At 36.0% G+C, this 21,350-nt stretch overlaps 2 protein-coding genes across 2 annotated transcripts in view; both read left to right on the top strand.

Moving 5' to 3' along the window:
- Positions 1-6,831, top strand: part of LOC145978913 (uncharacterized) — a 96,724-nt gene extending 89,893 nt beyond the window's left edge. Inside the window, exon 3 of the mRNA XM_083111879.1 lies at positions 4,568-6,831. Coding sequence (XP_082968005.1) covers positions 4,568-6,406 — 1,839 coding nt within the window. The 3' untranslated portion in view covers positions 6,407-6,831. The remainder of the gene's footprint in view (positions 1-4,567) is intronic.
- A 5,734-nt stretch (positions 6,832-12,565) lies between these two features.
- On the top strand, positions 12,566-14,385 carry LOC145978732 (uncharacterized). Its single transcript, XM_083111539.1, has one exon. The coding sequence runs from the start codon at positions 12,748-12,750 to the stop codon at positions 14,383-14,385; it is 1,638 nt and encodes a 545-aa protein (XP_082967665.1). The 5' UTR covers positions 12,566-12,747.
- The last annotated feature ends 6,965 nt before the right edge of the window (positions 14,386-21,350 follow it).

The following is a 21,350-nucleotide window of genomic DNA, read 5'->3' as shown; positions in this document are numbered from 1 at the left end:
AAAAAATGTCTTTGAGCAACACTACAATAAGCTGTCCACTTGCAGTTATTCCATACAGTAGGCTCAAATATTCCTTTAGGGAGCTTTCAGATTGAAGAGGCAAGCGGCATGGAGAATTCACACTGAAGCAGCACAAGCTCATGCGTTCTAAAGCAAAACATTCACAATGCATGGACGAACAACAGACCAAGGCAACACTATGCATGGTATTGAGAAAATGGCCCAGTCCGACACATGCAGCTTGTATTTCTTCAGTTCGAAAGGTTGCATTTATTTCTGATGTTTGGTTTCCAAGTGACACATGTCTCTTTTGACATGCCAATTTGGTCTGAAATCTCCCTTAGCCAGCAAACCTTCAAGAATGTAGAATCTGTGCCACAATCGGCGCAGCACGCGAGAACCTGTGTTGCTAATCTGTTTGATAGAAAAATCGCTACAGTGCGCAGACACACAGCTGTTCGTAGAACAAAGAGATTAGAGAGCTCTATCTAATGTTGAGTTTTAAATGCCATGCATTATAACCAGGGCTGGGATTAATATGTCTAACAAGTGACTTAATATGTACAGTAGAGCGTCGATTATCCGAACGTCGGTCAACCGAACGACCGCTTAACCGAACTGTGTACTCGCTCGCACCTGTTACTCTCCCACCCTACCGTCCATCATCCCCCTCACTCCCAAACCAAGTTTCCCACAGTAGTCACCGCACTGAGCCACCGCTGGCGGAACATTGCTTCTAATGGGGCCTTCATAAGGCGCTGCTGACCGGCCAAGCCGCCAGTCGCTGTGTTTCAACAATCAGCACACTTCTGTCGGTGTATGTATTGTTCATGCAAAATGCGTATGTAATATGTACATATTTTTGTTTAATAAACTGTACCACATGCTATATATTCCTACTAAAGTTGCCTTTGTACGTTACTTTGTAATACTTAAAGAGATGCCTGTTTTTATGAATAAATTTACTGTACAGTACTTCTTTTTGGCAAAATAAACATGTACAGTTCGATTATCCGAACAAACCAGTTTTCCGAACACCCATGTCCCCCAATTACTTCGGATAATCGACGCTCTACTGTATATACATATGGACTAAAACTTCACTAAATATGGACTAACACATGCGTAAAATTACCCAAAATGATGCAGAGAAAACTTATTTATAGTGATTCATTATTTGTGTGATTTCAAATAAAGTAAACAATGTATTATTTTTCCATTGCATTAATGAACCTGGTGGCATTTTAACTGTTCACTCCCAATAAGCCCATCCACACTGGTGCTGGAACTGCAACGACATGTGAGGCACGACTGACACTACCACTGGTTTGAGAATAACCTGTGCTGCAAACGTGTTAAACCTCGACAATTGGAGCGCAAACACTTCTCCTTATGCAGTATTATTGCTTCTCTGTGATGGATGACAGTCGGCTGCCTTTGTTGTACATCTACAATCAATGTCGGCTTCCACAACAATAACAAGTACATATATTGCCACCAGATGATAAGCCACGTGGCTTTTCCTTTTGTTATGAACTTGTCACCCACCAAAGCATGCCAATTTTAACAAAGAAAACAATATGCATCGCATTAAGCAGCAAAAATAACAGCTTCCTTCCTTCGTACAATTCCTACAAGAACACGTGCCAGAGCCGAGAGTTGAAATGCTCATGCATCCACATAATTTATTTATTTTGACTTTGAGCAATTCTAAAGTGATCAAATATGAACAATAGTACTGGAGGCATTATGGAATGTAATATTCACTAACCAAACACATGCAATACACGCACACAACGTCAAACTGGTGCTTCCAATCCAACAAAACTCAATCACTTTGTCTTTGTCCTTCCGTGATAGAAATAGTGCTTCATTAATACGGTTGGCAACATTAGTTACTAACTAGCCAATGAAAATTCAATGCATAAAAGAAGCAACCATTACATCATGCTATATTGCCACATTACCGTCACTGTTGAACGGTGTGAACCGTGAGCTGGAGCACTATTCAATTGTTTTCAATGATGTTTGCCCGAGTGTGTCCAGTAATGGAATGACAATTGGCAACAATGGTGAAGGTTGATGAGCAGGGTAGAACATGTGATGCTAAGAAGGAGGGAGATGAAACAAAAATTGGGATCTGTGCCGCGGCAGAGACTGGTGTGTCGGCCTCTAACATGGCATACTTGGCCCCTGCAAAATGGCAGAGTTAGCTTGTCTCAACATACCCTTTTAGGTTCAGTGCAGGTTGTTATCACATTCTAATCCTTACTGTATTAAAGAGGATAGTATTGGTTTAAAGCAATATTCAGATTTCACTGGCCAATTTACATGAAATTGTTTTAGGAATGGGTTAGTGTCATGATTTTTTTTAAAAAAAAGAAATAGTGATAATATGGCAATAGATTTGTAATTATGTATAAGGACAAGTCATATGAAAGTGAGTCAAGACAATGATTAGACAGAAAACAAATTTATGTGTCAAAAATATATGTATAGTATTTCAAAGTTCATGGAAACCAAAGACGGAAAACAGTATTGAAGACAAATATTTGGTCAGAAATGCAGCCCCAGCTTAAACAATCATGTAAAAGTGAATATTTGAATGATACATACATTATGCAACTGTACATATATAACAATAACTAAAAAAAAATTAGTATCGGGAGAATAGCTAAGGTTAAGACATGTGTCCCACTGTGTAACAAACCTAGTGATTCCATCCCATAGAATTCCTTTGGTAGCTGAGTTAGGCTTTCAGTAATTGTACTTGTATGTCCACATCTGAAGTTATCGGTTATTGCGTCATTCACGGATTGCCAAGTCCTTGGTCGAAACCATTCTACCTGGGGGTTTGACTTGCCTTTGTAATATGATTATTAGGGTGTGGATTTATAGGCACTTAAATCTTATAAAATGGCAGGTAAATAGGCACTTGAAAAGGCACTATAAAATAAATACCAAAATAGGCATTGAAAATGAAATTGCTATAAATTTTCTTAGTTGTAAATATATTGGCTTGAATTTTTTGTATTATGTTGTATTTTTTTGGTTCACTTTTCTGCTACTTTTGGTAATTGTGAAGAAAATAAATTGTGGTCAGATGAAAATGATGAAGAAACACTCAGAAAACAAGAGAATGACTTTGCTTTATTGATTTGGATTATTTTACTTCACTTTTATGCCACTTTTGGTTAATGATGAAAATGAGGATGAGTAATGATATGATTAAATTGATGAATGGATGCTCACGAAGAACACCCATGCTCAGCCTTTGGGATTCAAACTCAGGACCCTTGTCATCATAACATTTGCTAACCACTCTGCTACAGAGGTTGGTGCAAGAGAATACCTTCTACAGTGCAATATAGAACCAAAGTAATGTCTGAAGCAGAAAACACATTTTCAAGCAAGATTAAGATAAGTAGGTAATATGAAAATGCTTTACGCAACACAAAACTAATTTTAAAAAAATATGTTACAACGAAATAAAAAAGGCAAATAGGAAAAATCCATACACTAAAGATTGTGTTGCCACATTTACTGGTAGGCTTGTTTGGAGTTGTAACAAAATGTTGGTTCTTCTGTTTGTTGCTACTTTTTTTTTCATGTTGCTGCTAACCACTTTTCATATGCTTTTTTCTACATACTGTACAATGAAAATATTGCATGAGTTTTTCTTCAAGAAAAATGTTCCTAGTAACTGATAAGCAGGGAATGGATTTATTTATAGTAAAAATGTTCTAAATACAAATGTAAATGCATATTTAGTTATTTTCACCAAAATATGGAGTTAAATATGGACTTAAAATTGTAAAAGTGTACCTTTTTTTTATTAATATAAGACACTACGTACATAACTTGAGTTTGAAAACAATTGATTACGTGATTACGCTTCTCTTGGCATTGTAACTATTACTGTGACTGTCTTGAAGAGAAACCAGAAGTGAATTGTATACATGTGCCAGAAAATTGTCGCTTCTGGTGCTGCTGTCGGCCAGGAGCCAATGAGTGAGCTTTCATTCTCATTCTCATATTGTTGACAACATTTGTAAACAAACAGAAATTTCAAGTGTTCACAAAATATTGTTCAGATGACAGAAAACTTGTAATTAACGCAATTGAAGGGCATATAAAATGTTGTAAACTTTAGTTTGTTTAACGTTGCTTTGGACTTTGTCAGTTATTCACAAGAAATTCACCAAACTCTTTTGGCCACACGCGAATTATAATTATTGCACAAATATGGAGTACATTGAGAAATGTTCTGAAATATGAAAATAATGTAAAAATCACTAAAATATGTAAAATATGTGCCAAAACCTAATATATGTACAAATATGGAATATAAAAACTGAATTTTTCGAGTCTACATGCCATGATGCACAAAGATAATACAAAATATAACTCATTTCAGCTTCATACATAAATATGTATTTACATGCAAATCTGTTCCCTGCTAATAAGTTTAACAACTCTTAAAATTTAACATATTTACAAAAGTAAAGTAGAATTTATTTGCAACATTTTGTCATAGTAGTTGCCTTTCTCTCTCTCTCTAATTCAGGAAGTTGTCTCAGAGGCAGAATCTGGAACGGAAGGAAGTTCAAGGATCAGTTCTCAAGAATCATCAGATTATTATGAGGAAGATGTGACAACAATTGAAGATGCATTACAGAAGAAAGATTGTGAGAAAAATCCCACAAATTATATAATTAATGATGGTGTTGAATATATTTGTTCACTATGTAGCATGAAATTTCCAGGAATTTGGTACATGGCAGATCATTTAGAAGCTGCACACAGTGTAACTATGTACTTTTGTGGACAATGTGATAAGACTTTTGAAGAAGAACACGATCTTGTAACACACATTACTGATCATGCTGTTATGGAAGAGAACAATGAGATTCAGGAGACGGGAGATGATGGTGATTTAATTCTAGATAATAGTTTTGTAGAAGTGTCAAGAGATATTGAAGCTGATGCTACAAATGGTCGTAACGGATCTAGAAAAGTAGGAAGACCAAAAAAGATTAAAAATCTGGAAGGAGATTTTCAGTGTGAGGTTTGTAATAAGATTTTCAATAACTTACAAGACTTACAAAATCATATGAAACAGCATGAAGACAAAAGAGTAACTTGTGCTGAATGTGGCAGACAATTCAAGTCAAAATGTTATCTACAGAAACATGAGGTAGTTCACAAGAAACATGAGAAAACTCAGAAGAGACCAAAATATCCATACCAGTGCAGTAAATGTTCTGCAGTATTCAGTAAGAAAACTGTATGGTCGGTCCATATGAAAGTTCATCGAATTAATGAAGGACCAACGAAGTGCCAATATTGCCAGCAACCTTTCTGGAGTACGTACAAACTAAAACTGCATGAAGAATTGCATGATGGACAGCTAGATTTTCCATGTAAAGTTTGTGGGAAAAGTTACTCGAAGTCGAAACTATTAAAAATGCATAGTGTAATACATTCTGAAAATAAAAGATTTGTTTGCAATGACTGTGGAAAAGCTTTCCGATCCCGTTCAGAATTTGTTGAACATGAACGTGTGCATTCAGGAGAGAAGCCTTTTCAGTGTGAATTTTGTGGCAAGAGTTTTAGAAGTCAAAGCAACATGCGTGTGCATAAGCGAGCAAAACATTATAAGGAACGCCCTTATAAGTGCGAGTTGTGTGATAAATCATTCACAATCCGACAACTACTTACGTACCATGTGAACTCTGCACATGAAGGTAACAAGCCATTTCAATGTCAAGAGTGCAGTGCTAGCTTTGTCTACCCGACGCATTTGAAAAAACATTTACGATTGCATACTGGGGAGCGCCCCTTCAAATGTGAAATGTGTCACAAGACATTCATTACTAAAGAAAACTGCAATGCGCATCGATACACTCACACAACAATAAGACCATTTGAATGCCCTGTCTGTGGGAAAGGATACTTACGGAAGCCTTCTCTCCTAGTTCACATGCATGAAGAAGCTCATAACGGCAAAATTGTAAGAAATAAACCTACATTTTCGCTTCTAGAACTGCAGAAGCAAGAAACGGAAAAGAAACTTGCCGAGATATTCACAGAGGCTACATGTGAACAGGTGACCATTATGTCAGATATACAATCAGAAGGAATCCATGTGTTGAACGTACCATCTGAGCAAGCTCAAGAAAACAAAAATGTGCAACATGTAATAATCCATGCTCCGTTTACAGAGAATAATGGAAGTGATATGGTGTATGAGGTGGCAGGAAGTGATGTAGATATGCATACATTAGTGATTCCGAATGCTTTAGAAGAACAGATGGGTGGAGTCACTGTCTATCAGACAGATGTCTCTTCAGTAAGTCAAGTAGGGGCGGTTGAAGTCATACAGATAACAGTTCCAGATCAGTAATTTAACAATTTTTGTTTTGCACATTTACAGGTAAAAAAGGAAGTTGATTTATTTTTATTAACACAATGAACTTTATCTGTATACATGTAAGTTATTGTAAGACATATAAACATGCTCCAAGACTCAGGGAAAGTGTTATTGACACATTCTAATGCCCCATTTTCCTCTTTTCTGTTTCATAACTTATGTAAAAACTTGCTTCATCAGCTATAGGAAACCACAACACATTGAGAAGGACACAGCAAATAGTGAATGAAATTGTAGTCATGTTTTCAGCACTGCACATTAGTTATTTATTAGGATTGTTACGTATAATTATATTTTTGCAGTATATTACGTTCTGTAACTTGTATCTAATTTTTGTGTGATTCATGTGTATTATTTGGACTCTCAGCTGATTTTTGATAATTTGGCAGAATAAAGGAAAGGACTATGACTACTTTATTTTTACTTCTTGGTTTTATTGGAGTTGTGAATAGAATGTTACTATTTTAAGCTTATTTCACACATGCATTTCATACAGACATCCTAATATTGATACTTAACTTTCAATATGCACATTGCATCAAATAACTGTCTCCCTCCAATATATGTTCAATAGGATAGGCAGGTCAGGTTTGGTAGTGCCAGCATTGTTGCAACTTGATACTTAACTCAGGGGCGACTAGTGGGGAATAGAGACCCTTTCCTGTTATTGAAACAACAGGTCTTATATGTTGAAGAAATAAAAGTTTTGGATGACAATTTGCAATAGGTATGTTTCTGCTATGTGGACCTGTTAGTCACATTTGACATATGAGTCATTCCATGTCAAATCAACACAGATATGTGCAATTTCCTACCTGACCATCTCCGATTTTCATGAAATTTGGGGAGTTGAAACTATGCATGGAACTTAGTAACTATAAAAATTTTGAGTCTCCTGCATCTTGTAATTGTTAAATTATTCAAGGTCAAAGTTACCATAAATTGCCCTTTTTGAGCCCACTTAGCTATACTAAACTCCGCCCCTATTTCGCCTAGGAATCTCAAATCAAGCTTATTGTACAGCGAATTGAACAAGCTTACCAGTGATATATAACAAGTCTACCTTAGAATAAAAATATAATTTTGTCACGTCACCTTGACCTTTGATCTTGAATATCTCAAAACATATCATCACCAAAAATCGTGAAAAAATATATATTTGGTCCCTCATGTCATATCAACAAATCATTCTGGGACTGCAATGGGATCAGAAGATACAAAATAATATATGTAACTATGTGACTGATAAAAGCCTCATTACATGAACTATGACGAGTCAAAAGTCCCTTAACACCCCCTACAAAATGTAAAGGAGTTATCCTGGTTATGAAAGAAATAGGTTAGGCACAGGGAGATCCCTAGCTGTGTGTGTCAAGCGCAGGTCCAGCATATTATTGGCCGCCATATTGAATTCAACGCAAAAATTTCAACGGAAAGGGGGTCATGTGATATATCAAATCAGGCTAGAATTTCACGAGAAATGAAGCGGCGAAGGTTTTTCCAACTATTTAACCAACAAAAAGTTATTACTGCATGCTTGTAACCATTTTCTCCTTTTCGAGGTGTTAAAAACAAAGCATTAGAATGCTCCTATCGTGTTACGAACCCATCGAGATCACGCTGACATCTCTGGAGAGAAAGAAGTATACGCACCATTGCATATGATTTTAATCAGTGACATTCGCAATATAGTTGAATAGTGAAGAATATTGGGAAAGTATCTCAAACAATTACGTGAAACTTCCTTTGGAATGAAAAATTCTTTAGTGACGAGGCTAATTTTTATGTTCACGGCAAAGTTAATAAAAAGAATATGCAATATCTGTGATTTGATAATCTACAGTAGACAGATCCCAGCCGAATAGTTGTTGCTGGTAAGCTAATGATGTGGTATAGTGTATGGAGAACGGGAATGGTTTGTCCATATTCAACAACGGAACCTTAAATGGTGAGGGCTTCTTGGATTTGTTAAGTGAACAGATTTTTCATCCTTGCTTACGGGATATGGCACTTTTCCAGAGTTTCGAGACAGAACAGAATGTGACCACACTATGTGGACATTGTGGCAATTTCTTCACAATAAATTTCTAGGTAGATTGATGGGCAGACGGAGGAAGATCTATTAAAAAGCCTACACATTCCCCAGATCTAACATCTTAGGAGGACTTTTACCTTCAGAAACATTTAAAGAGAAACGTGCATGCACTAAAAGTCCGTGATACTGACCATCTGAGAGAAGGCATAGTTGCTGCTTGCAATGATGTTGCACCTGCTACATTGCCATATGTTCTATGTGAGTGTGAGAGACGTAAACGAGTGTGCTCACAGGAACATTGACAACATTATAATGTGCATATATTGTAAGTGAAAGATATGCGTATAACTTTTTGCTTCCTAAAGATACGTTGGAAATGCCTTCGCCGCTTCATTTCTCATGAAATTCTAGCCTAATTTGATATATCACATCACCCCCTTTCTTTTGAAATGTTCGCATTGAATTCAATAGGGCGGTCAATAATATGCGGGACCTGCGCTTGACACACAGCTAGGGATCTCCCTGTGCCTAACCTATTTCTTTCATGACCAGGATAACTCCTTTACATTTTGTAGGGGGTGTTAAGGGACTTTTGACTCATCATTGTTCATGTAATAAGGTTTATATCAGTCACATAGTGACACACATTATTTTGTATCTTCTGATCCCATTGCAGTCCCAGAATGATTTGTTGATATGACATGAGGGACCAAATATATATATTTTTTCACGATGGTTGGTGATGATATGTTTTGAGATATTCAAGATCAAAGGTCAAGGTGACGTGACAAAATTATATTTTTATTCTAAGGTAGACTTGTTATATATCACTGTTCAATTCCCTGTACAATAAGCTTGATTTGAGATTCCTGGGCAAAATAGGGCCGGAGTTACAGCACATTTAGTATAGCTAAGCGGGCTCAAAAAGGGCAATTCTTGCAAACTTTGACCTTGAATAATTTAACAATTACAAGATGCAGGAGACTCAAAATTTTTATAGTTACTAAGTTCCATGCATAGTTTCAACTCCCCAAATTTCATGAAAATCGGAGTTGGTCAGGTTTAGAGCTGTGTCGATTTCATATGGAATGACTCGTATGTTAAATACTTTTCATATCAAGTCAATGTGATTGATCATAAATTTTCTTTTTTGCAAGGTGTTTTACAGTGCATAAAAAGACTTAATAATCTGTATGTAAACATTTTATTTCTTCCCTGTAACTAGTGACAAAATCTATATTCTTAGATTGTGTTTTTAAAACTTCTCTCTCTGGTGGATCATCTAAATTTTTTTGCTTGACTTGCAGAACACTTCTGAAAAATTAGATAAAAATTGATCTTAATGTGCAAAATTTGACTCCACTAATGCATAACTAGCATGTAATAGTCACTTGCAACCTGCAAATAAATCCCTTTATTTGCTAGTAATATATAAATATATGATACGTTAAAGAAAGTAACATTACTTTCAACGTCAAGATTCGAGACACCATCTTTGTAAAATGTTTTCCACCATCAGCATACCACACACATATGCTATTTGGAAACAAACAACTCACTTGGCCTGTAGCTCTTGTAATCACAAGTTAGAAAGTTTGAACATGTCCGAATATGCTTGCGTTCATGAGTTTTCCAATCTGTATCCAGTGACATGTTGCATCAATTCTGAGAATTAAACGATCACTCCTCATACGATCCTCATGGCAAGTTGCATTTTCCAGTATAACTGGAAACGTCAAGTTGTTAGCCCTTCAAGTGGGTATGATGGATTTATCTGTCATGCCCACTTGTTAACTTCAGCAGGTTCAACAAATATACCGTATCCGTCCTAGATATTCTCTGGTTCAATCCTCCTGCATATGATGAGTTACAGACCTGCTTCTTTTTATATTGAGTTAGTAAACATTTTTGCAATGAATGTCACTCTTCAGATGCTCCAGAGTATTTAACTTGCCATAATCACATCGAGATGGAGACACTGCTTCCATGTTGGCACTCTGCTAGCTGTATTTCTCTTTCACTTGTATATAATATAGTATAATCTGTGCTCGGAGCCAAGGTGTGTGCCAATTCAGGAGTCGCATGAGCATTTTTCTTGATTGAGTGATTGAATTGGGTTCATTAGGTTGCTTTCCTGTCACTTTTGGCTAATTGCTACGATGAGGATTAGTGATGATGATATGAAATTGATGAAGGGACACTCACAAAGAATACCAATGTCGAGGCTGGGATTCAAACCTGAGACCCTTGACTTCTTGCAATTTGAAGTCTTGCATTTTACAACAATGGCTCAAAGCAGCAATAGGAGTCTTCCATCTTGTTTTAGTATAGAGAATGCACTTTGAAGAGTGATGAGCAATTGTAATTTTTAAAATTACCCACTATGAAAGAGGTTTGTCATTTGAAAATTACCCACTTAAGGGTTAATTGTGTTGAACAAAAATAGAGGTGGAGTTAGAACAACTGATTGTTGATTGATTGATTTGTTGTTTTAAGTCCACTTTATGCACAGTAAGGCTAATCGGGACTGGACCTACAGTTTAAAATGGGATCCGAACCACTTGTGCCTCCACCGGGTATCGAACCCGGGACCCCTTGATTACAAGGCGACAACGCTACTATTACGCCATCGGGAGGCCCTAACAACTGATTGTGTTTGCTGTTAGAAATAGTAGGCATTTAAGGATAGTGACTGAAAATGATCTTTACTTTATATAGTGACCCTCGTTTTAGTTAGAATTTAAAGCCTTCGAATTATGGATTCTGAAAGAAAGGTGAACCTAAGTTATGTTAACATTACAAGTTAAGTTTCTGATTTCTAGAAAATGAAGAAATAAATTGGTGTTTTTGTTTTCTTATTACTGAAGAAAAGCTTATTAAAGTGGGTATACTGAAAATCATGCTGAATTGCATACTTTTAGAAATGAGATTATAAGTAAATCAAGATGCTAATGCAGAATAACACTTCAGGAACCTCTCAAAGCAACTATTTATGACTATGAATCCAATTGTAATATAATTAAGCCTTGTTTCCATATTAAAAACACTAATGATTGTGTTGTCACATTTACTGGTAGGCTTGTTTGGAGTTGTAACAAAATGTTGGTTCTTCTGTTTGTTGCTATTTTTTTTTTCATGTTGCTGCTAACCACTTTTCATATGCTTTTTTCTACATACTGTACAATGAAAATATTGCATGAGTTTTTCTTCAAGAAAAATGTTCCTAGTAACTGATAAGCAGGGAATGGATTTATTTATAGTAAAAATGTGCTAAATACAAATGTAAATGCATATTTAGTTATTTTCACCAAAATATGGAGTTAAATATGGACTTAAAATTGTAAAAGTGTACATTTTTTTACTAATATAAGACACTACGTACATAACTTGAGTTTGAAAACAATTGATTACGTGATTACACTTCTCTTGGCATTGTAACTATTACTGTGAGTGTCTTGAAGAGAAACCAGAAGCGAATTGCATACATGTGCCACAAAATTGTCGCTTCTGGTGCTGCTGTTGGCCAGGAGCCAATGAGTGAGCTTTCATTCTCATTCTCATTTTGTTGACAACATTTCTAAACAAACAGAAATTTCAAGTGTTCACAAAATATTGTTCAGATGACAGAAAACTTGTAATTAACGCAATTGAAGGGCATATAAAATGTTGTAAACTTTAGTTTGTTTAACGTTGCTTTGGACTTTGTCAGTTATTCACAAGAAATTCACCAAACTCTTTTGGCCACACGCGAATTATAATTATTGCACAAATATGGAGTACATTGAGAAATGTTCTGAAATATGAAAATAATGTAAAAATCACTAAAATATGTAAAATATGTGCCAAAACCTAATATATGTACAAATATGGAATATAAAAACTGAATTTTTCGAGTCTACATGCCATGATGCACAAAAATAATACAAAATATAACTCATTTCAGCTTCATACATAAATATGTATTTACATGCAAATCTGTTCCCTGCTAATAAGTTTAACAACTCTTAAAATTTAACATATTTACAAAAGTAAAGTAGAATTTATTTGCAACATTTTGTCATAGTAGTTGCCTTTCTCTCTCTCTCTAATTCAGGAAGTTGTCTCAGAGGCAGAATCTGGAACGGAAGGAAGTTCAAGGATCAGTTCTCAAGAATCATCAGATTATTATGAGGAAGATGTGACAACAATTGAAGATGCATTACAGAAGAAAGATTGTGAGAAAAATCCCACAAATTATATAATTAATGATGGTGTTGAATATATTTGTTCACTATGTAGCATGAAATTTCCAGGAATTTGGTACATGGCAGATCATTTAGAAGCTGCACACAGTGTAACTATGTACTTTTGTGGACAATGTGATAAGACTTTTGAAGAAGAACACGATCTTGTAACACACATTACTGATCATGCTGTTATGGAAGAGAACAATGAGATTCAGGAGACGGGAGATGATGGTGATTTAATTCTAGATAATAGTTTTGTAGAAGTGTCAAGAGTTATTGAAGCTGATGCTACAAATGGTCGTAACGGATCTAGAAAAGTAGGAAGACCAAAAAAGATTAAAAATCTGGAAGGAGATTTTCAGTGTGAAGTTTGTAATAAGATTTTCAATAACTTACAAGACTTACAAAATCATATGAAACAGCATGAAGACAAAAGAGTAACTTGTGCTGAATGTGGCAGACAATTCAAGTCAAAATGTTATCTACAGAAACATGAGGTAGTTCACAAGAAACATGAGAAAACTCAGAAGAGACCAAAATATCCATACCAGTGCAGTAAATGTTCTGCAGTATTCAGTAAGAAAACTGTATGGTCGGTCCATATGAAAGTTCATCGAATTAATGAAGGACCAACGAAGTGCCAATATTGCCAGCAACCTTTCTGGAGTACGTACAAACTAAAACTGCATGAAGAATTGCATGATGGACAGCTAGATTTTCCATGTAAAGTTTGTGGGAAAAGTTACTCGAAGTCGAAAATATTAAAAATGCATAGTGTAATACATTCTGAAAATAAAAGATTTGTTTGTAATGACTGTGGAAAAGCTTTCCGATCCCGTTCAGTATTTGTTGAACATGAACGTGTGCATTCAGGAGAGAAGCCTTTTCAGTGTGAATTTTGTGGCAAGAGTTTTAGAAGTCAAAGCAACATGCGTGTGCATAAGCGAGCAAAACATTACAAGGAACGCCCTTATAAGTGCGAGTTGTGTGATAAATCATTCACAATCCGACAACTACTTACGTACCATGTGAACTCTGCACATGAAGGTAACAAGCCATTTCAATGTCAAGAGTGCAGTGCTAGCTTTGTCTACCCGACGCATTTGAAAAAACATTTACGATTGCATACTGGGGAGCGCCCCTTCAAATGTGAAATGTGTCACAAGACATTCATTACTAAAGAAAACTGCAATGCGCATCGATACACTCACACAACAATAAGACCATTTGAATGCCCTGTCTGTGGGAAAGGATACTTACGGAAGCCTTCTCTCCTAGTTCACATGCATGAAGAAGCTCATAACGGCAAAATCGTAAGAAATAAACCTACATTTTCGCTTCTAGAACTGCAGAAGCAAGAAACGGAAAAGAAACTTGCCGAGATATTCACAGAGGCTACATGTGAACAGGTGACCATTATGTCAGATATACAATCAGAAGGAATCCATGCGTTGAACGTACCGTCTGAGCAAGCTCAAGAAAACAAAAATATGCAACATGTAATAATCCATGCTCCGTTTACAGAGAATAATGGAAGTAATATGGTGTATGAGGTGGCAGGAAGTGATGTAGATATTCATACATTAGTGATTCCAAATGCTTTAGAAGAACAGATGGGTGGAGTCACTGTCTATCAGACAGATGTCTCTTCAGTAAGTCAAGTCATACAGATAACAGTTCCAGATCAGTAATTTAACAATTTTTGTGTTGCACATTTACAGGTAAAAAAGGAAGTTGATTTATTTTTATTAACACAATGAACTTTATCTGTATACATGTAAGTTATTATAAGACATATAAACATGCTCCAAGACTCAGGAAAAGTGTTATTGACACATTCTAATGCCTCATTTTCCTCTTTTATGTTTCATTACTTATGTAAAAACTTGCTTCATCAGCTATAGGAAACCACAACACATTGAGAAGGACACAGCAAATAGTGATTGAAATTGTAGTCTTGTTTTCAGCACTGCACATTAGTTATTTATTAGGATTGTTACGTATAATTATATTTTTGCAGTATATTACGTTCTGTAACTTGTATCTAATTTTTGTGCGATTCATGTGTATTATTTGGACTATCAGCTGATTTTTGATAATTTGGCAGAATAAAGGAAAAATGACTATGACTACTTTATTTTTACTTCTTGGTTTTATTGGAGTTGTGAATAGAATGTTACTATTTTAAGCTTATTTCACACATGCATTTCATACAGACATCCTAATATTGATACTTAACTTTCAATATGCACATTGCTTCAAATAAGTGTCTCCCTCCAATATATGTTCAATAGGATAGGCAGGTCAGGTTTGGTAGTGCCAGCATTGTTGCAACATGATACTTAACTCAGGGGCGACTAGTGGGGGAATAGAGACCCTTTCCTGTTATTGAATCAACAGGTCTTATATGTTGAAGAAATAAAAGTTTTGGATGACAATTTGCAATAGGTATGTTTCTGCTATGTGGACCTGTTAGTCACATTTGACATATGAGTCATTCCATGTCAAATCAACACAGATATGTGCAATTTCCTACCTGACCATCTCCGATTTTCATGAAATTTGGGGAGTTGAAGCTATGCATGGAACTTAGTAACTATAAAAATTTTGAGTCTCCTGCATCTTGTAATTGTTAAATTATTCAAGGTCAAAGTTCCCATAAATTGCCCTTTTTGAGCCCACTTAGCTATACTAAACTCCACCCCTATTTCGCCTAGGAATCTCAAATCAAGCTTATTGTACAGCGAATTGAACAAGCTTACCAGTGATATATAACAAGTCTACCTTAGAATAAAAATATAATTTTGTCACGTCACCTTGACCTTTGATCTTGAATATCTCAAAACATATCATCACCAAAAATCGTGAAAAAATATATATTTGGTCCCTCATGTCAACATGCATATCAACAAATCATTCTGGGACTGCAATGTGATCAGAAGATACAAAATAATATGTGTAACTATGTGACTGATGAAAGCCTCATTACATGAACTATGATGAGTCAAAAGTCCCTTAACACCCCCTACAAAATGTAAAGGAGTTATCCTGGTTATGAAAGAAATAGGTTAGGCACAGGGAGATCCCTAGCTGTGTGTGTCAAGCGCAGGTCCGGCATATTATTGGCCGCCATATTGAATTCAACGCAAAAATTTCAAAGGAAAGGGGGTCATGTGATATATCAAATTAGGCTAGAATTTCACGAGAAATGAAGCGGCGAAGGTTTTTGCAACTATTTAACCAACAAAAAGTTACTACTGCATGCTTGTAACCATTTTCTCCTTTTCGAGGTGTTAAAAACAAAGCATTAGAATGCTCCTATCGTGTTACGAACCCATCGAGATCACGCTGACATCTCTGGAGAGAAAGAAGTATTCGCACCATTGCATATGATTTTAATCAGTGACATTCGCCAAATAGTTGAATAGTGAAGAATATTGGGAAAGTATCTCAAACAATTACGCGAGACTTCCTTTGGAATGAAAAATTCTTTAGTGACGAGGCTAGTTTTTATGTTCACGGCAAAGTTAATAAAAAGAATATGCAATACCTGTGATTTGATAATCTACAGTAGACATATCCCAGCCGAATGGTTGTTGCTGGTAAGCTAATGATGTGGTATAGTGTATGGAGAACGGGAATGGTTTGTCCATATTCAACAACGGAACCTTAAATGGTGAGGGCTTCTTGGATTTGTCAAGTGAACAGATTTTTCATCCTTGCTTACGGGATATGGCACTTTTCCAGAGTTTCGAGACAGGGCAGAGTGTGACCACACTATGTGGACATTGTGGCAATTTTTTCACAGTAAATTTCTAGGTAGATTGATGGGCAGACGGAGGAAGATCTAATAAAAAGCCTACACATTCCCCAGATCTAACATCTTAGGAGGACTTTTACCTTCAGAAACATTTAAAGAGAAACATGCATGCACTAAAAGTCCGTGATACTGACCATCTGACAGAAAGGCATAGTTGCTGCTTGCAATGATGTTGCACCTGCTACATTGCCATATGTTCTATGCGAGTGTGAGAGACGTAAATGAGTGTGCTCACAGGAACATTGACAACATTATAATGTGCATATATTGTAAGTGAAAGATATGCGTATAACTTTTTGCTTGCTAAAGATACGTTGGAAATGCCTTCGCCGCTTCATTTCTCACCCCCTTTCTTTTGAAATTTTCGCATTGAATTCAATATGGCGGTCAATAATATGCCAGACCTGCGCTTGACACACACAGCTAGGGATCCCCGTGCCTAACCTATTTCTTTCATGACCAGGATAACTCCTTTACATTTTGTAGAGGGTGTTAAGGGACTTTTGACTCGTCATAGTTCATGTAATGAGGCTTTTATCAGTCACATAGTTACACATATTATTTTGTATCTTCTGATCCCATTGTAGTCCCAGAATGATTTGTTGATATGACATGAGGGACCAAGTATATATTTTTTCACGATTTTTGGTGATGATATGTTTTGAGATATTCAAGATCAAAGGTCAAGGTGACGTGACAAAATTATATTTTTATTCTAAGGTAGACTTGTTATATATCACTGGTAAGCTTGTTCAATTCCCTGTACAATAAGCTTGATTTGAGATTCTTAAGCAAAATAGGGGCGGAGTTACAGCACATTTAGTATAGCTAAGCGGGCTCCAAAAGGACAATTTTTGCGAACTTTGACCTTGAATAATTTAACAATTACAAGATGCAGGAGACTCAAAATTTTTATAGTTACTAAGTTCCGTCCATAGTTTCAACTCCCCAAATTTCATGAAAATCTGAGTTGGTCAGGTTTTGGGCTGTGTCGATTTCAAATACTTTTCATATCAAGTCAATGAGATTGATCATAAATTTTCTTTTTTGCAATGTGTTTTACAGTGCATAAATAGACTTAATAATCTGTATGTAAACATTTTATTTCTTCCTTGTAACTAGTGACAAAATCTAAATTCTTAGATTGTGTTTTTAAAACTTTTCTCCCTGGTGGATCATCTAATTTTTTTTGCTTGACTTGCAGAACACTTCTGAAAAATTAGATAAAAATTGATCTTAATGTGCAAAATTTGACTCCACTAATGCATAACTAGCATGTAATAGTCACGTGCAACCTGCAAATAAATCCCTTTATTTGCTAGTAATATATAAATATATGATACGTTAAAGAAAGTAACATTACTTTCAACATCAAGATTCGAGACACCATCTTTGTAAAATGTTTTCCACCATCAGCATACCACAGACATATGCAACTTCCTATGCTATTCGGAAACAAACAACTCACTTGGCCTGTAGCTATTGTAATCACAAGTTAGAAAGTTTGAACATGTCCGAATATACCTGGGTTCATTAGTTTTCCAATCTGTATCCAGTGACATGTTCCATCAATTCTGAGAATTAAACGATCACTCCTCATATGATCCTCATGGCAAGTTGCATTTTCCAGTATAACTGGAAACGTCAAGTTGTTAGCCCTTCAAGTGGGTATGATGGATTTATCTGTCATGCCCACTTGTTAACTTCAGCAGGTTCAACAAATATACCGTATCCGTCCTAGATATTCTCTGGTTCAATCCTCCTGCATATGATGAGTTACAGACCTGCTTCTTTTTATATTGAGTTGAGTAAATATTTTTGCAATGAGATGCCACTCTTCAGATGCTCCAGAGTATTTAACTTGCCATAATCACATCGAGATGGAGACACTGCTTCCATGTTGGCACTCTGCTAGCTGTATTTCTCTTTCACTTGTATATAATATAGTATAATCTGTGCTCGGAGCCAAGGTGTGTGCCAATTCAGGAGTCGCATGAGCATTTTTCTTGATTGAGTGATTGAATTGGGTTCATTAGGTTGCTTTCCTGTCACTTTTGGCTAATTGCTACGATGAGGATTAGTGATGATGATATGAAATTGATGAAGGGACACTCACAAAGAATACCAATGTCGAGGCTGGGATTCAAACCTGAGACCCTTGACTTCTTGCAATTTGAAGTCTTGCATTTTACAACAATGGCTCAAAGCAGCAATAGGAGTCTTCCATCTTGTTTTAGTATAGAGAATGCACTTTGAAGAGTGATGAGCAATTGTAATTTTTAAAATTACCCACTATGAAAGAGGTTTGTCATTTGAAAATTACCCACTTAAGGGTTAATTGTGTTGAACAAAAATAGAGGTGCAGTTAGAACAACTGATTGTTGATTGATTGATTTGTTGTTTTAAGTCCACTTTATGCACAGTAAGGCAAATCGGGACTGGACCTACAGTTTAAAATGGGATCCGAACCACTTGTGCCTCCACCGGGTATCGAACCCGGGACCCCTTGATTACAAGGCGACAACGCTACCATTACGCCATCGGGAGGCCCTAACAACTGATTGTGTTTGCTGTTAGAAATAGTAGGCATTTAAGGATAGTGACTGAAAATGATCTTTACTTTATATAGTGACCCTCGTTTTAGTTAGAATTTAAAGCCTTCGAATTATGGATTCTGAAAGAAAGGTGAATGTTATGTTATGTTATGTTAACATTGCAAGTTAAGTTTCTGATTTCTAGAAAATGAAGAAATAAATTGGTGTTTTGTGTTTTCTTATTACTGAAGAAAAGCTTATTAAAGTGGGTATACTGAAAATCATGCTGAATTGCATACTTTTAGAAATGAGATTATAAGTAAATCAAGATGCTAATGCAGAATAACACTTCAGTAACCTCTCAAAGCAACTATTTATGACTATGAATCCAATTGTAATATAATTAAGCCTTGTTTCCATATTAAAAACACTAAGTTGCTGACCAAGGCAGTTTATTATATTAAGATAAAAAACCCTTAACACGTAACGTTTCAACCCTGTATCAGTATAAGTTTTAGTTCTTCGTCTGAGGAAGACCCTGATACAAGGTTGAAACGTTACCTGTTTAGGGTCTTTTATCTTAATATAATAAACTGCCTTGGTCAGCAACTTAGTTTTTCTATGAATCCAGTACTTTTATTGTATTTTTCACCTAACCCATATACTGGTATTACAAAGCATTCAATATTTCAAATCAGTTTACAAGTTTCTCAGAATAAAAATGGATAACAGGAGGGAGATTACAACTAGAAAAAATCTTAATGGAAATGCATGTTGAACATTTGTATAAAGGGTGGAGCATATTGTATCCACCAACTTTAAATGAAAACTGAAAGACAATGAGTGCTTGTAGTAACTTTATACGGTTATGAAATAAAAATATACACATAGGCATTTAGTGCAGTGTATAATATGGACAACAGAGACATCAGTGCACTTTGAAAATAATGTCCTCCTGCTTGGATGCACTGAGGTTTTCATGACACTTGTCTCAACATGTTCTGTGGAATAGCGATTATTTCATAGCGACTGACTGTTCACAACATTATCCGTAGGTAGCTCTCCACTGTTCAACCCACCTCAGAATGTTGTGTGTCTCTGGAACAGGTGCATGGCGATCTTCATTGTTCTGCCGCAGTGTCCAATGCGTGTTTGGAAGAAGGCTTCCACCGCCACAATCCGTGTCTGCATCTTCCAGCGCTCCATGGTATACTAATTGCCTGACTCCCAACTCTCCACGGATGTAGGTATGGCACACGTGTGCATGTGCATTTTGGCAGGGTCTTGCAAACTAGATTTGGTAGATACAATATGCGACACCCTGTACATATTATTTGGCCATAACAGAAGTAAATAAAGAAATTACTATTGTTCCATATCTCATGATTATATAATTTGTGATAGTGTTTACATTCTCAATGACCATAACTACCAAGTTTTTTGCTCCTTTTAACACATTGGGGTCTCACGACGGGCATAGCCCGCAGTGCACTTAAAGTCAATGTGGACGAACGACGGGCATAGCCTGTCCTGCGGTGTGCAATCGCTTTGCCGATTGAACGACGGGCTATGCTCGTACTTCGTCTCATGCGCATGTTCATTCAAGCCCCTCTGTTGAAATTCCGACCCCTAGGTGACTCATGTGCTATTTTTATCTCGCACCTGTGACTGTTTGTTGTCGGGTTGATGTACTCTGCATTGTTTAGAATGGCATCGTTAGATCCAGACTGTATAGAGGATTCCGCCTCAAAGTTTGAAGTTAGCGACGATTTTGATGATGCAGATGAATTTGAAGATTTGGAAGGTAGGTTATATTCGTAATAATTATTGTCGACAATATAAACAGTGTTGCAAACTCTAGTATTTTATGAATGAAGTGAGAAGAGGTAATTTTTTTGGGTCTATTCATCTTGCCTCTTGCTTGATTCTCCTACATGCACTGATGCATTTTTTGTTTTTCCATTTATTATTTTGTATAGTGTATGTAAAATGAAAATTTATTTTATTTATTTAGTTTATTTATTTATTTCTTTAATTTTTACAGATGACGCAGAACCAACTGATACATCATCTGCTCCTGTCCTGCAGCCACTTTTTCATACAAAATATAATTACTTGTAATTTGTAATTATTTTTTCTTATGTGCACATAAGAAGTATTCTTATGCAAGATTAAAAAGATGCATTGATAGTTTATGTAGTTAATTATTGAAATTTCCAGATTACGAACTTAAAATATCTCTATATTAACATTTGTTACAATGTTGTACTTTTTTCTTCTTCACAAAACATTGCTGAAAAAA

This window comes from Lepisma saccharinum, chromosome 25 (genome assembly GCF_977018435.1).
Source record: "Lepisma saccharinum chromosome 25, izLepSacc3.1, whole genome shotgun sequence".
NCBI classification, from domain to species: Eukaryota; Metazoa; Arthropoda; class Insecta; order Zygentoma; family Lepismatidae; genus Lepisma; species Lepisma saccharinum.
This window is presented reverse-complemented; position numbering and strand designations above follow the sequence as displayed.

What these genes read in the sequence shown, in the direction of transcription:
- LOC145978732 (XM_083111539.1), top strand. Translation starts at nt 12,748, where the DNA reads ATGAAATTTCCAGGAATTTGGTACATGGCAGATCATTTAGAAGCTGCA.